This window comes from Eubalaena glacialis, chromosome 8 (assembly GCF_028564815.1).
Source record: "Eubalaena glacialis isolate mEubGla1 chromosome 8, mEubGla1.1.hap2.+ XY, whole genome shotgun sequence".
NCBI classification, from domain to species: Eukaryota; Metazoa; Chordata; class Mammalia; order Artiodactyla; family Balaenidae; genus Eubalaena; species Eubalaena glacialis.
The window spans coordinates 51,506,364-51,520,411 of NC_083723.1; the positions used below are offsets into that span (position 1 = coordinate 51,506,364).

The window sequence follows — 14,048 nt, forward strand, 5'->3', positions numbered from 1 at the left end:
TAAAAAATTTAAATGAAATGGGCAAATTATATGAAAACTGTCACAAAGCTAACACAAAAAGGAAGAAAGCATCTGAATATTCTGATGGCTACTAAAGAAATTGATGCTATAGTTTAAAATCTTCCCCTTGCAGCTCATTTTTAAATTGAGTTATCTTTTTCTTATGGATTTGTATGAATTCTTGGCATTCTACAAATGAGATTCTTTTGTCAGATACATATAATGCAAATATTTTTGTCCACTCTGTGATTTATCTTTTTACTATCTTAAATGATTACAGTTCATCCCCTGAAATAGGAGGGCAGGTAGAGTGTATGGGTATTAGTTCAATTAGGTTGGTCGGTTTGGTGGCATGAGTTTCCTGTCTTCCAGTTGTGTCTATTTTTTGTTTCTTCATATAGTAAAGTAGGGATAGTATTGTAACCTGACTCACACACAGTTCTTGTGAGGATTAAATATCTTAATGTGTAAAAAGCTCTTAAAACAGAGGCAAGCATGTATTAATTACATTCTTAAGAAGTGTTGACTACTTTTATTAATTTTTTGGAAAAACCTTTAGTGGCAAACAAACAAATATTTGTGTCTCCCAAACAATAACAGCAACCTTCAGTGGTTCACCATTATCTGATAAAGTCTAAAATCTTAAACCTAATTTTCAGCTTTTCCCCCTTTATGGTCCCAACAAGCTTTATATCTTCTGTTTCTTTTGTTGAAAGAAAAGAAACTGTTAAAATCAGCACCATTTATTATGACAATATAACAAAGAATTCCACAAACATCTAAGGACAGGAAACTAGGTGCAGCCCAGTTTTGTGTGGATTGAAATTAATAAATCAGGAAGCAGGACTTTCCCCCATATTTCTTATCTTAACAATAGCACAGTCTCCTGTGCTTGACTTTCTCTGGAGAGCAGCTTTTCCCGCTTCTGTTTAAGAATGTAGCTTTTTGATTCAAGCCACTACTACTAGTCTCTGTGTCTTTTAGATGAAATTTTAAGAAACTTGAGACTGGGAGCTGGTGCTTGCCTCTTCCTTCCTCTGTTCCAATCCGCTACAACTAACTGTAGGTTCCCCTGGGCTGACTCAGCAGAAACAATGGACTGAACACAGGGCAAGCTAAGGGATTTTTAGGTTAAAAAAAGGTGGGCAAATTGGTGGGCAAACTGACTGGCATGCTAACCACACCCATATCATTCCTTTATTTCCCAACAATACTGCTGCTTGTAGCCTGCTAGGTTTGTTTTTTTTCTTTAATTTATTGTAATTTATTTTTCGCTGCATTGGGTCTTTGTTGCTGCGCATGGGCTTTCTCTAGTTGTGGCGAGCGGGGCCTACTCTTTGTTGCAGTGTGCGGGCTTCTCATTGCGGTGGCTTCTCGTTGTGGAGCACAGGCTCTAGGTGCACGGGCTCAGTAGTTGTGGCGTGCGGGCTCAGTAGTTGTGGCTCGCGGGCTCTAGAGCACAGGCTCAGTAGTTGTGGCGCATGGGCTTAGTTGCTCCGCGGCATGTGGGATCTTCCCGGACCAGGGCTCAAACCTGTGTCCCCTGCATTGGCAGGCGGATTCTTAACCACTGCACCACCCGGGAAGTCCTAGCCTGCTAGGTTTTTCCACGTCTGGATTAACTCCGTTTTGATCCTTCTGTCCGACAGTTTTGGTGAATTCACTAGAGTTGTAGACATTTCTACAACTGTAGACATTTCAGTGCTTTTTTTTCTATACTGGTAGTCGACCATCATATATATTGGTTAGTGACACCTTTAGTCTTAGCTGCCATTGCAGTGTTTTGAATTTCTATACAGTTAATCTTCATAGATTTTCTGGAGATGTGTGAAAGGTTTGAGTGAAAAGGAAAGTAATTGAATTATAAAATTCTCACTAAAAAATATAATCTTTATAGTCTTTCATTCTAAACAGAGAATCCAGAAGAAATGCTTTGGATTATTAAAAAACTTAACTGGCTAGTCCCAACTATTGAATGATGTTACCTCTTTTCAAAAGTAAAATTAAATTTTTCATATTTTGTTAGAATTGTGTGTTTTCTGTGATTTTGTACTAGAGTAGGCTTCTGGGTGTTTTTGTTGTGTGTTTGTTTTTTCTGGTTTAAATTTTTGGTAATAGTCTTTAGAATGCTGTGGAGGCACCAAATTCAGTAACTCATGATTTGGATGCATGATAAATAATGAAATTTGGTTGTCTGAAACCTTCCTCTGGAAAGACTAAGCAAGTGGTATGAGGGTGATTATTTTTATTAATGAGAACGGACTCTTTCCTTCATGTTTTATAAGGGAACTCATTTTAATTGGCATGTTGATTTGGGCATTGAAGTAAAGAGATATGTCTTGTGATTTCCTTATATAATTCGCAAGAAGTCTGTAACCCAAGTTAAGTCAATATTAATGGTTATGTCCCTTCTGAAGCTAGAAAGTTAATCTGACATGATCTACCCTGCACCTTCAGAGAACAAAGTATATACTATATATAATTAAAATTTACCTCATCTTATCTACTTAAATATTTTTTAGTCTTTATCAAATGCATATTTTGAGTGAGTTATTCTTTGCATATTAAAATGTTTATATTTTTATGACATAGCAGGCAAAATATGTTTTAACTTCTAATTTTTTTTTTTTTCATGTTTGATTCTTTCTTCTTCTTTTTAGGGTAGAGCCTGGATCAGAGTAGCACTCATGGAAAAACATTTATCTGAATACATCTCTACAGCTCTGAGAGACTTCAAAACAACCAGGTTTAAAAGTCCTTTTAATTTTCAATATATATTTAAAAGATTTACCTGAAGACTTAGAAGTAAGAATAGATGAAGACACATTTGTTTTTAAAGTCCTCGCCTATTTTATTTCCTCCTTTTTGTACTTCTCAGATAAATCCACTGTCTTCTCAGGAAAATGCAATTTCTCAACTAAACATACATCTACCTTGGTTTATCTTTTCAGGCCTCACATTATGCCTGGAATATCTTTTTTCTGAACAATTTCTGATTCTTACTTTTTCAACACGTGGAGTTTCATTCTCTCCACAGACTTTTTTCTAACTAATTTGAAGAAAAATCTGTGAAATTCCTATAGCATTCTTTCTCTTTCCACACCACAATATTTATTTCATTGCTTTTAAAGAATATAAATGAATCACTCACTTCTTTAATTCTTATATAATATAATTAATGATTGTTCAATTGTCTTTTTAGGGCAGTCTGTACCAATGTTCTTCTTGGGTTGTAAGATGGTACATTGTGCAAAACAGGACTTTAATAATTTTTTATGATGGTCGAGAAAAGGTTCATATTAGGACAACAGTCATTCCTACTCATCTGTGGTCTGCTAATCTATATTTATAGCTTTTGTTAAAGAAACCACTTTTTTCCCATTTCAATAGTATTTGTAAATGAAAATATCCTGGATATGTACTATTCAATACAGTCGCCACTAACCACATGCCACTGTGTAAATTAAAATTGAAACTAAGTAAAATTACTGGGCTTCCCTGGTGACGCAGTGGTTAAGAATCCACCTGACAGTGCAGGGGACATGAGTTTGAGCCCTGGTCCAGGAAGATCCCACATGCCGCGGAACAGTGAAGCCTGTGGGCCACAACTACTGAGCCTGCGCTGTAGAGCCCACGTGCCACAACTTCTGAAGCCCGCGCACCTAGAGCTCGTGCTCTGCAACAAGAGAAGCCACCTCAGTGAGAAGCCCGTGCATTGCAATGAAGAGTAGCCCCCGTTCGCCGCAACTAGAGAAAGCCCGCGTGCAGTAACGAAGACCCAGCACAGACAAAAATAAATAAGTAAAATAAATAAATTTATTAAAAAAAAAAGTAAAATTACTGATTCAGTTCTTCAGTTGCTTTATCACATTTTAAGTGTTCACTGGCCTTGTGTGGTTAATGGCAACCAAATTGGACAGCACAGATATAGAACAGTGCTTCATAGCAGAAAGTTCTATCAGACAGCACTGCCTTAGACACTTCTGAATTACCATACTTATTTCTGCCTCGTTAATCATATTCCTTAAAGAAGAGAGTGGCTGTAAACCAGTTTTGACAGAAAATTAGGAATATACATACAGAAATCATGTATCTGGAATCTTAATTTCATGTCCTGATGCCATATTTGACATTTTGGATTTTGAGAAAATCTGGGCCTTTATTATGACACATTCTTTTAGCTAACTAGCTGATACAGATTACAATATCTTTACTTAGGTGTCTCTATGTTTTTAGGTAATAAAACAATAAATTTTTTATTTGGAAGATACAAAGAAAAAATTATCATTATAAATTTGACCAGGATACAAAGACTTTTAACTCCAAGAAGTATTTGCATAAAGTAAATCTGATATATGTGTACTGAATTCTTTTAAAGCAATATGATACTCTTGAGATATTTCTAAAGATAGACAGTGAGATGATGATAAACTCTTAGACATTTGAAATAAATCTTATGCAATCAAACATTTGTTTTATTTATCATCACTAGTAAATACATTTAATTATGAAAGATACTAAATATTGAAGATAATAAGGCTTCAAAAATAAAAGTAGTATCAGAATCTCATAGATCAAACCTAAAAATCCTAAATTAATGAAATCAAAACCAAGTTTATACCATAATTATCTCCTATACAATAACAAGATAGTCTTTTCTAAATAGAAATTAAAGCATTAATAATCTCTCTAGGGTTTCCCTGGTGGCGCAGTGGTTAAGGATCCACCTGCCAATGCAGGGGACATGGGTTCGAGCCCTGGTCGGGGAAGATCCCACATGCCGTGGAGCAACTAAGCCCGTGTGCCTCAACTACTGAGCCTGCTCTCTGGAGCCCACGAGCCACAACTACTGAGCCCACGTGCCACAACTACTGAAGCCCGTGTGCCTAGAGCCCATGCTCTGCAACAAGAGAAGCCACTGCAATGAGAAGGCTGTGTACCACAATGAAGAGTAGCCCCTGCTCACCGCAACTAGAGAAAGCCCGCGTGCAGCAACGAAGACCCAGTGCAGCCACAAATAAATAAATAAAATAAATAAATTTAAGAAAAAAAAAAAATCTCTCTAAGTTGTTAGTCTTGTTTCTTAGTTTACACAGTTGGGTGGGGTAGAAATAGTACTTGAATAGACAATTTTTAGAGTGAGTAGCTTAAATTTTTTAAGGGAAATCCTTTTTGCCTTGTTTTTAGGTATTAGCTGGGTTTTTTTGAAAAAAGGAAGTGATTCAGCTGTAAAAAGTTCATGAAGTAAAAACATTCTTGTAACAATATATAAACATATATTATTCAAATAGAAACATGGCTTAGTATATGTTTATACACACACAGAAATACATCATATTTATATACACACATACACACACAGTATTTAAATGTGACTATGATGGCTCTGTAATTATCAAGAAATGAAGTAAGTAGTTACTTCAGAACTCTCATCCTAAAAGTTAACTAAAAAAATGCAGTTGCAAAAACACAAAGTCTTTTTTTTTGTAACTATTTACACTACTTTTTTTTTTTTAACTGAAATCAAACCAGAGAAACTTCTTAATTATAAATAAATTTGATTGTGAACCCCTAGCGAAAACATATGTATTTGGAAGATTAGGTTTGTAAAATAACATGCGTACTTTTGGAAAGAATAGTTATCCCTTACCTTTTTGTCTGGATGCTCCCTGACATAAGTGCTTGTAGAACAATGAGAAATGATCTCTAATTCTTTAGGAATCTTGAGAGTATCTGAATCAAGTGATTTCTTCTTGTTCTACTCTTCACAGATAAAGAGTAATGAGGTCTTTTAAAATGGGGATACAAGTGTTTACCCCAGTACAGGAGGAGCTACATGAGCTAAGACAGGCAGCTTGAGAGTACTAATCAGTGAAAATCCAAGGATAAGATTGGGTAGAGGAACTGTGGGGACCACAACTACAATAAATCTTCTGAAGTACGTGACAATCGCTCCAAAGTATTAGAGAAATTCATGTGATCTTTTTGCTACCGTGGAGTATATCTTGGTGAGCAATTGAAAAAATCCTTGGAGAGTTTCACGGTTTAGGGATTGGGGTGTTATTGGGAAAGAGCCAGAGGTGGGAAGTTGGCAGACTCAAGAAGAGAATCCAAGCTAAAAAAAAAAAAAAAAGGAATTATTTTGGTAGGTTATTGGGAAAACCTAGAGATAGAGAAGTAAGGTAGAAACTGAATAATTTGCTCAAAGTTTTACTTTCTCCTCACCCACAGCCTGAAAAATAATTAGAAAAGTTAAGCTAAAGAATACAAATGTGACATTTGAAACAAGATCGAAAACATTCTGGTTAAGATTTTGAAGTAACAACTGTGGAAAAGATAAAGTAGAGAAAAAATTACTGTGTGGAATCCTGTTTATTACTTTGCAGTTGCACCACAATACTTCATTTATGATGACAAAAGTAGTGTTCAAAGAAACGTTAATCTTCTCGATATGATAGTAGGAGTAAGAGAAGAGTAACGTATAAAGTAAAACCTCAAAATTACTGAGCTGTCACAAAGGGGGAAAAAAAAGGAGTGGATAAACACTTTTCTAAAGGATAGAAGAGTAGATAGGGTAGTGATAAATTACCACACCTTTCAAGAACTAAGAAGACCTTTAGGAATTTGAATCTGTTTAAAAGTTTTACATTATTAAGATGAAAAAAATAAACGTCATTAAAAGGTGCTTGTGGACTGCTGCCACACAGCACATATAAAGTTAACTCAAAATGGCTCAGACCTAAAAGTAAAGCTCTTAGAAGAGAACATAGATGTAAATCTGCATGACCTGGGATTAGATAGTAGTTTCCTAGACATGTTACTAAACACCCAAGCAGCAAAAGGAAAATAGATAAATTGGACAGAATCAAAATGTAAAGCTTATTGCTTTGAAGAATATCTTCAAGAAAGTGAAAAAACAATCCACAGAACTGGAGAAAATATTTGCAAAGCCTATATCTGATAAGAGACTTGATTGTGAAATATATATAAAGAACTCTTACAACTCAGTAATAAAATATTTTTAAATTTTAAAATGGGCAAAGAATCTGAATAGACATTTTTCCAAAGAAGGTACACAAATGACCAAGAAACACGTGAAAGATGTGTAACATCAGTAGCCATCAGGGAAATGCAAATCCAAACTGCAAGATACCACTGCACACCTGCTAGGATGGCTACGATCAAAAGAACATATAATAAGTGTTGGAAAGGATGTGGAAACATTGCAACAGTTATACATCGATTGTGGGAAAGTAAAATGATGCAGCCGCTTTGCAAAACAGCCTGGCAATTCCTCATAAGGTTAAACGTAGAGTTACTATATGTCCCAGCACATGACTCCTAGATAAATAGATACAGATATCCAAGAGAATTAAAACCATATGTTCACAAAAAAAAACACGGACACAAATGTTCATAGCAGCATAATCCATAATAGGCAAAAAGGCGAGAGAACCCAAATATCCATCAACTGATGAATGAATAAGCAAAATGTACATTCCATGCAGTGGCATGTTATTCAGCCATAAAAAGGAATGAAAAGCTGCTGCTGCTGCTCCTGGTGCTTGCTTATGTACTTGTTCTGTGGGACCTGGGACCTCATTTGTGAAGTGGTAGCTGAGGGGGCTCTGGAGCTCGCCATGGCCGATGAAAAGCCCAAGGAGTCAAGACTGAAGACAACACTCATATTAACAATCAAGACGATCATTTTTGTTGTGATGGAATGTCTCTCCTGTCAGAGGCTGCTTTCTTCTAGATCCTATCCCCATTCACCTCTTCCTTTAGTTATCACCTCTCTCTTTCCTCATCCTCAGTCTCTTTCCCATTGCTGGATCATTCCCACCCATGTAGAAACATATACTGGTATCGCCTACCTTAAAAGCAAAAGCTTCTCCCTTGAACCTGTATTTCCCTCTCATACTGCTCATTTCCATGTTCTGCTTCATCACCACACTTCTCAAAAATCTTTAGACACACTTTGGTCTCCTTACCTGAGAGTCGCTCTTTATTCTCGTCCAGCCTCTGCCTCTCACCACTCCACCAAGGATCATTTGAAAAGAATACCAGTAATCCACAAGCTACCCAAACGTCATGGACATTTCTCTGTCCACATTGTGCTTCATCGTACAGCTAAAATAGTTGAAAACTTCCTCTTTCTTGAAAAACCTCTCTGCTTTTAACTTATATAGCATTCCCTGGCTTTTCTTTCTCCCTCTATAATTGCTCTTTCTCAGGCCTCTTTTATGCTTCACAGCTTCTTAGTGTCAGTATTCTCTGGGCTCAGTCCCCTATTGTCTGCCCTTCTTTCTCTTCTCAGAATTTCATCCATCTCCCTGGAACTTTAAATACCACCTGTATGGTGGTGGCACCACATTTAAACCTCTAGCCAGATAGTTCAGATTTCTTGATTCCCTGCCCCACCCTGTCCTGCAACCCTGTTCACCCACTTCTTGGCAAATGGCTGCCCTACTTACATGGCTGACGAAGTCAGAATCTGAAATTCATATTTGATTCCTCTTTCTCCTTCATTCTTTTTTTTTATATAAATTTATTTTATTTATTTCTGGCTTCATTGGGTCTTCGTTGCTGCACACGGGCTTTCTCTGGTTGCGGCGAGTGGGGGCTACTCTTCGTTGCTGTGCGTGGGCTTCTCATTGCAGTGGCTTCTCTTGTTGCGGAGCACGGGCTCTAGGCGCATAGGCTTCAGTAGTTGTGGCACAAGGGCTCAGTAGTTGTGGCTCGCGGGATCTAGAGCGCAGGCTCAGCCGTTGTGGCGCACGGGCTTAGTTGCTCTGTGGCATGTGGGATCTTCCTGGACCAGGGATCGAACCCGTGTCCCCTGCATTGGCAGGGGGATTCTTAACCACTGCACCACCAGGGAAGCCCCTCTCCTTCATTCTTTCCAGTCATTCCAGTAGCAAGTCTTTTCGATCCTATCTCCAAAATCTATCTCGAATCTACCCATTTACCTTTATCGCCATGGCTGCAAGAGTAATGCGTACCTCTCTCATCTCTTGCTTATACTCCCCTATTGGCCTCCCAACTGAGATTCCAGTTTGCCCCCTCCCAGTAGCCACCCAGCTTCCAGCCAGTCTTCTTAAAAGTAAAAGGGATCCTGTCAATTCCCACTTTAAACATTGAAATGGTTTCTCATTACTTTAGCCAGCAGGCTCTGCAAATATATTCCCTGGAGTCAGACCCTGGATTCGCCACTTTCTGGCTGTGGAATCTTGGGTAAATTGCTTACTCCCTCCATGGCATAGTATTTCGTGGAAAAGTTAAACAAGATAATTCATGTAAAGCACTTATAAGTGTGCCTGGCACTCACTAAATGTTTACAATTATTGTTAATGTTATATGGCCTGCAGAGCCCTGTGTGATCAAACTTCTCTGGGCCTAAGGTCTCAGACTAAACACTTGAGAATGTCTTTCCTAATGACTTTCTTCAAAGTTGGGTTCTCCTTTAATTTTTCTCTACCTCAACAACTTATTTATTTACTTTATACTACTTACCATCTCTGATTATCTTTTTTCAGCCTGTCCTCTCCCCTAGACTATAAGCTCCATAAAGAGGGGTCATGTTTACCTTATTCACCATTTTATCTATAGTATATAACACAGTTCTTGCTATATTATGTATTTACTGATAAAAATAATTAAAGAATCTCACATTCTTAGCAAGACCTTTTGGAGATTTATTTTTTGGCCAGTTTTTCATTCTGATTCCGTTTGACTTAGAATAGAACATTTCTTTATAATGCTGTAATTTGTTTTGTATGTCATGAGGGAGAATCTTCTTTATCTTCTCCCTTCAAGTTTCTTATGTAAGGACTAAACTGGGGAAGAGAACAAGATGTTGATAAAGAAATTTCTTTGGTTTATAAGATAAGCTTTCTCATATTTTAATATTGCACTTTTAGTGTGTGGAATAACTTATGACTCGAAAAAGGAAATTTTGAAGCATGATATTGTGCAGTATCAACATAATCTATTCTGGTTGTTCACTTTGGATCCCACCCAAAGGATATTTGTTATTGAAGTACCTGAAAGGCCTTAAAATAGTCTTTCAGAATGAACACTAAAGATGGCGTTATAGAGACATATTTCAACTAAAATTAAATTATATGTGTTAATAAAAAGAGTATTATTCTTATTAGGGTATTATTTTAAATACTTTTCTAGTTTCTAATATATTTCTAGTCAACATACAAATAATTGGAAAGAGTATACCTAATAGAAAGTGGGAGCTTTTCTTCCAGACCACAGTAATATCAAAGAGTTGCTCACAGTTTTCCTTTGCTTCTAAAATACAAAACTTCTTTAAAGATATAGTCTACTATATAAATCTTTAAACAGAAGTTTTTTAATATATTTTTCACCTTGGTACTTTCAATATTTATAATACATTTTTGCAAGTCAGTATGCTCTTTTGGTTAGATCCTGCTCATAAAAATATTTTCTTTAGAACAAAAAATATTTTCAACAAAAGGAATTTTTTTAGTATATACCTTACTATTATTGGATTAGTCATCTTAGGCTTTGCTCTTGGCTCATTGGTTACATAATCTTGGTTATATAAGCAAACTTTTTTAATGTTCCAGTTTTTCTATGAGATAAAATGAAGAAGTTGAAAGCTTACAGTCTTTAGAAGTCTTTGAAAATATTGATAACAGGAATCAGATTTTCAGTCAAAATTATTGATATGTTGGTTTGATTAAGGGAATATAAAATTAATTTTTCCTAATAGTTTCTGCCTCTCTAATATACATGAATGAGTGTGTTGTCTTTGATTAATTAAGTCTTTGATTAAATGATAGAAATATAATCTTTTTCAGATCACTTCAATTCAGTATTCTTTTAAATATTGTTATTTTTAAAATTTGTTATCTCACACTTAGAAGTGCATTTACTGAAAATTTTTTGTTTTTTTAACCAGGACTAATAATGAAAAGTTCAGCATACAATGGACAATTCTCTTAACTAGCCTTTCCTCTTCCATTTGTCCTCCCTTCCCCTCTGTTGCAGTGAAGACTGTTAAATTAAATCAGGTCTATGCAGCATTATGCTTCCTGCTTGGTTTTATTTGAGTGGAATTATTGATTTCACATATAGCAAGCACTTCACTTATATGGGTTAGCTTAAAAAAATCAGTAGTAAAACAAAAGCCAAAAAACCTCAGTAAATCAATATGATATACACACATATAAATGACCTTTAGGCTTAAAATTTTTTCTAAAAACCAGTTAGTTTTTGTTTGTTTCAGGTATTTTTCATTAGTTCCTAATATAATATTAACATTAGGAAACAAGCAAGAATAGTTTTGATCTGACTCCTAGAATGTACTTTAAAACATGGTGGGCTCAAGGTGGCAAATAAAAGTAAACCTTTTCTTATATAGGGAAGTACTAGGAATAATGGGTGATTGCCAGTGTCAAAAGCCAGAACAAACACATGTGTCCCATAGAATGTGGTGGTCTAGAACCATTGGAATCACATTTCTTCCAGGAGTTGGTAAAATATTCTGTCAACAGCCGATTTAGCCATTGGGGCAGGGACAAGATCTCAGATATATGGATTTGTCTAAATATCTTTTAGACAAATCTATATATCTTAGATTACCTTTTTGTGGAACACCTCATTTGAATATGTAGAAATTACTTCCATTTATTTTACTAATCTTTGTTAGGCTGGAACTTTTAGTTTTTCTCCTTTTATGTAAATGAATAAAAACAATTCCCATATTTCCAAGGAAACAGAAAACATCTAATCCAAGCTAGTCTTCCCACCATGTTTGTTGGCAGCCTTACATCTGTTAGAGGGTAAATAGTTGTCTCTTATTTTTCTTTGTACTTTTTATTCATGTAAAATTCCTTAAGGTCCATAACAGAGGTTAAATTCTCTTTAAATATTTTTGTTTTAAAAGAAGTATTATGGTTTAATAGAAAATATATAGAACTTAAAGTAAGAAGGATTGGTTTTCCTCCTTGATAAGTTTATCAACATAAGCTTGGGCAAATTGTTTTAACCTGACTCACTTCTTGATGGTGAATTTGAAATGAATGACAATTCCTTCAGCATTTACTTCATGGGCTTTGCAATTATTAAATAGTATGATTGTAAAAGTATTTGGTAAACTGTGGACTCTTCAGTATTGATGATAGTATTATAAACTTTACATGCAGTCTTTATAAACTCATGAATATGGAAAAGAGCAGGACAAATTTCATTTAATAAGAAACTTTCCTTTTAGTTAGTGAGGTGTTATAGAGTGGTGTTCACTATGTGTAATATAAATAGTTATAACAATTTAATTATCCCTGTTACTGAACATAAACTAGTTTTTGCATACTATTATTTTAAAAAAGAAGTAAATTCAATGATCTTACGTTCTTTTGTGGAAAAATACCTTAAGCCCATAGTAAATAATATTTTTTCCAAAATATTTATTTTAAATATTTTAAAATAAAACTTTAGTATTTTAAAAATTAACATTAACCAAAACAGAAAGCTTTCCAGGAATTAGCACAGATAGATTCATACTCACTTTTTGTCAAAGATATGATGAATACTTTTTTTTCATAGGCAGCCACCTTGCTAGCCCATTTGCCCTATTAGTATTGTAGTGTTAAAGGTTAGCATAAATTACTATTAATCACACCTTCCTAGTTCTTAATTTAGTTAATAACCTTTGGAATTACAGAAAAACAGAATGTATGTTTGTGTTTGTTCTATGTATAGAATAATAATCTACATAGTATTGAAAATAGACCAGTATAAATGACTGTGAATTTACCACCTTTCAGTTTACATTTATATTGCTTCACTCTTAGAGAAAAATGCTAGACACTGTAGACCCCTTGAATGCATCACTTTGGGGATTCTTTTTAAGAGAGGTATAAGCACTTAGAATGATTTTCTTTGTTACGGTGGCAGCTTTTTTTCCTAAATATCTGCAAGACTTGAGTGATCCAAGTATGTTCTTGTTGTGACAAATTAAATAAAATTTAGTTCTTTCTACTTTAGCTTGGGCTCTAAGTGATTTCTGTAGATGAAACTTCAGTCAGTTTTTAATATTTATGTGTTCACCCATTTCATTTTTTAGGAGATTTTATGAAGATGGAGCAATTGTCTTGGGTGAGGAAGCAAATATGCTTGCTGGCATGCTGCTTGGACTCAATGCTATTGATTTCAGGTATTTCATCTAACTGTATGCATTATGACTTAAAATTATTCTACCTCATAATAGTTTCTACTTATGATTCTTTTCTTTCAGTTTTCTAAGTAAAGCACACAGTTGGATATTGATTTGATTTATGTTGTTCCCTTTCAAATGAGATCAGTTTTCTAAATAGGTTTGCTCTCAAAAAAGAGGCTGTCTCAAACTTAGGGAATTAACTGACAACCTTGCTCTCTAGTTCGGGTAAAAAGAAAGCTTGGACCACATCCTGCCAAGCAGAGAAGTCATGCACTCTGGTAGCACTGAAGGAAGGTTTTGGATCTCATCTCTTAGTATTTTTCAACTACTGCTTTAAAATGAAAAAGAAATACACTAAAAGAAGATTCAAACCCAGAAAGATTTTCATTGTCTCATGTGGTGAGATAAAGAGGATATTGACAGGCTATCTTAGGTATGTTATGTTTCTTGTTTTGTATCTAGAATATTAAAAATTTTGTTAATATTTGCTTTTATTATCAACAAGATGAATTGATTTCAGAATAAGATTACAAGTACTAAAAATGGACATTGTAAGTTCTTTTTAGGTTGATGGCAGCATCCTTTTGCATTTCTTTAATTGATCTAAGATTTTACATTGTACTAAAAGTAAAAGGTTTGTCTAGAATAAGAACTCAAACATGAGAATGAAGGAAGTATTATGTTTTTATTGAAATATATCACTTAAAAATCCAAGAATGTTAACAAATAAGTATAAAACTTAAATGAAAATCTACTTTTCATTTTTAGTTCATTTTTTGAACTAAAAAATAATGCTACCCAGTTTCACTGAGGTTAACTTTTTCTAGTAAATCACTTCTTTTGCAAAATACTT

General features: G+C 35.0%; 1 protein-coding gene across 7 annotated transcripts in view; it reads left to right on the top strand.

The window, feature by feature from the left end:
- RUNDC3B (RUN domain containing 3B) overlaps positions 1 to 14,048 on the top strand; it is a 147,425-nt gene that overhangs the window by 70,545 nt on the left and 62,832 nt on the right. For 6 of the 7 annotated variants that reach the window (XM_061197672.1, XM_061197673.1, XM_061197677.1 and 3 more), the window contains 2 exons: positions 2,661 to 2,746; positions 13,103 to 13,192. In XM_061197672.1, the coding sequence (XP_061053655.1) occupies positions 2,661 to 2,746; positions 13,103 to 13,192 (176 nt within the window). The remainder of the gene's footprint in view (positions 1 to 2,660; positions 2,747 to 13,102; positions 13,193 to 14,048) is intronic. The other variant, XM_061197676.1, reaches the window with a different exon arrangement.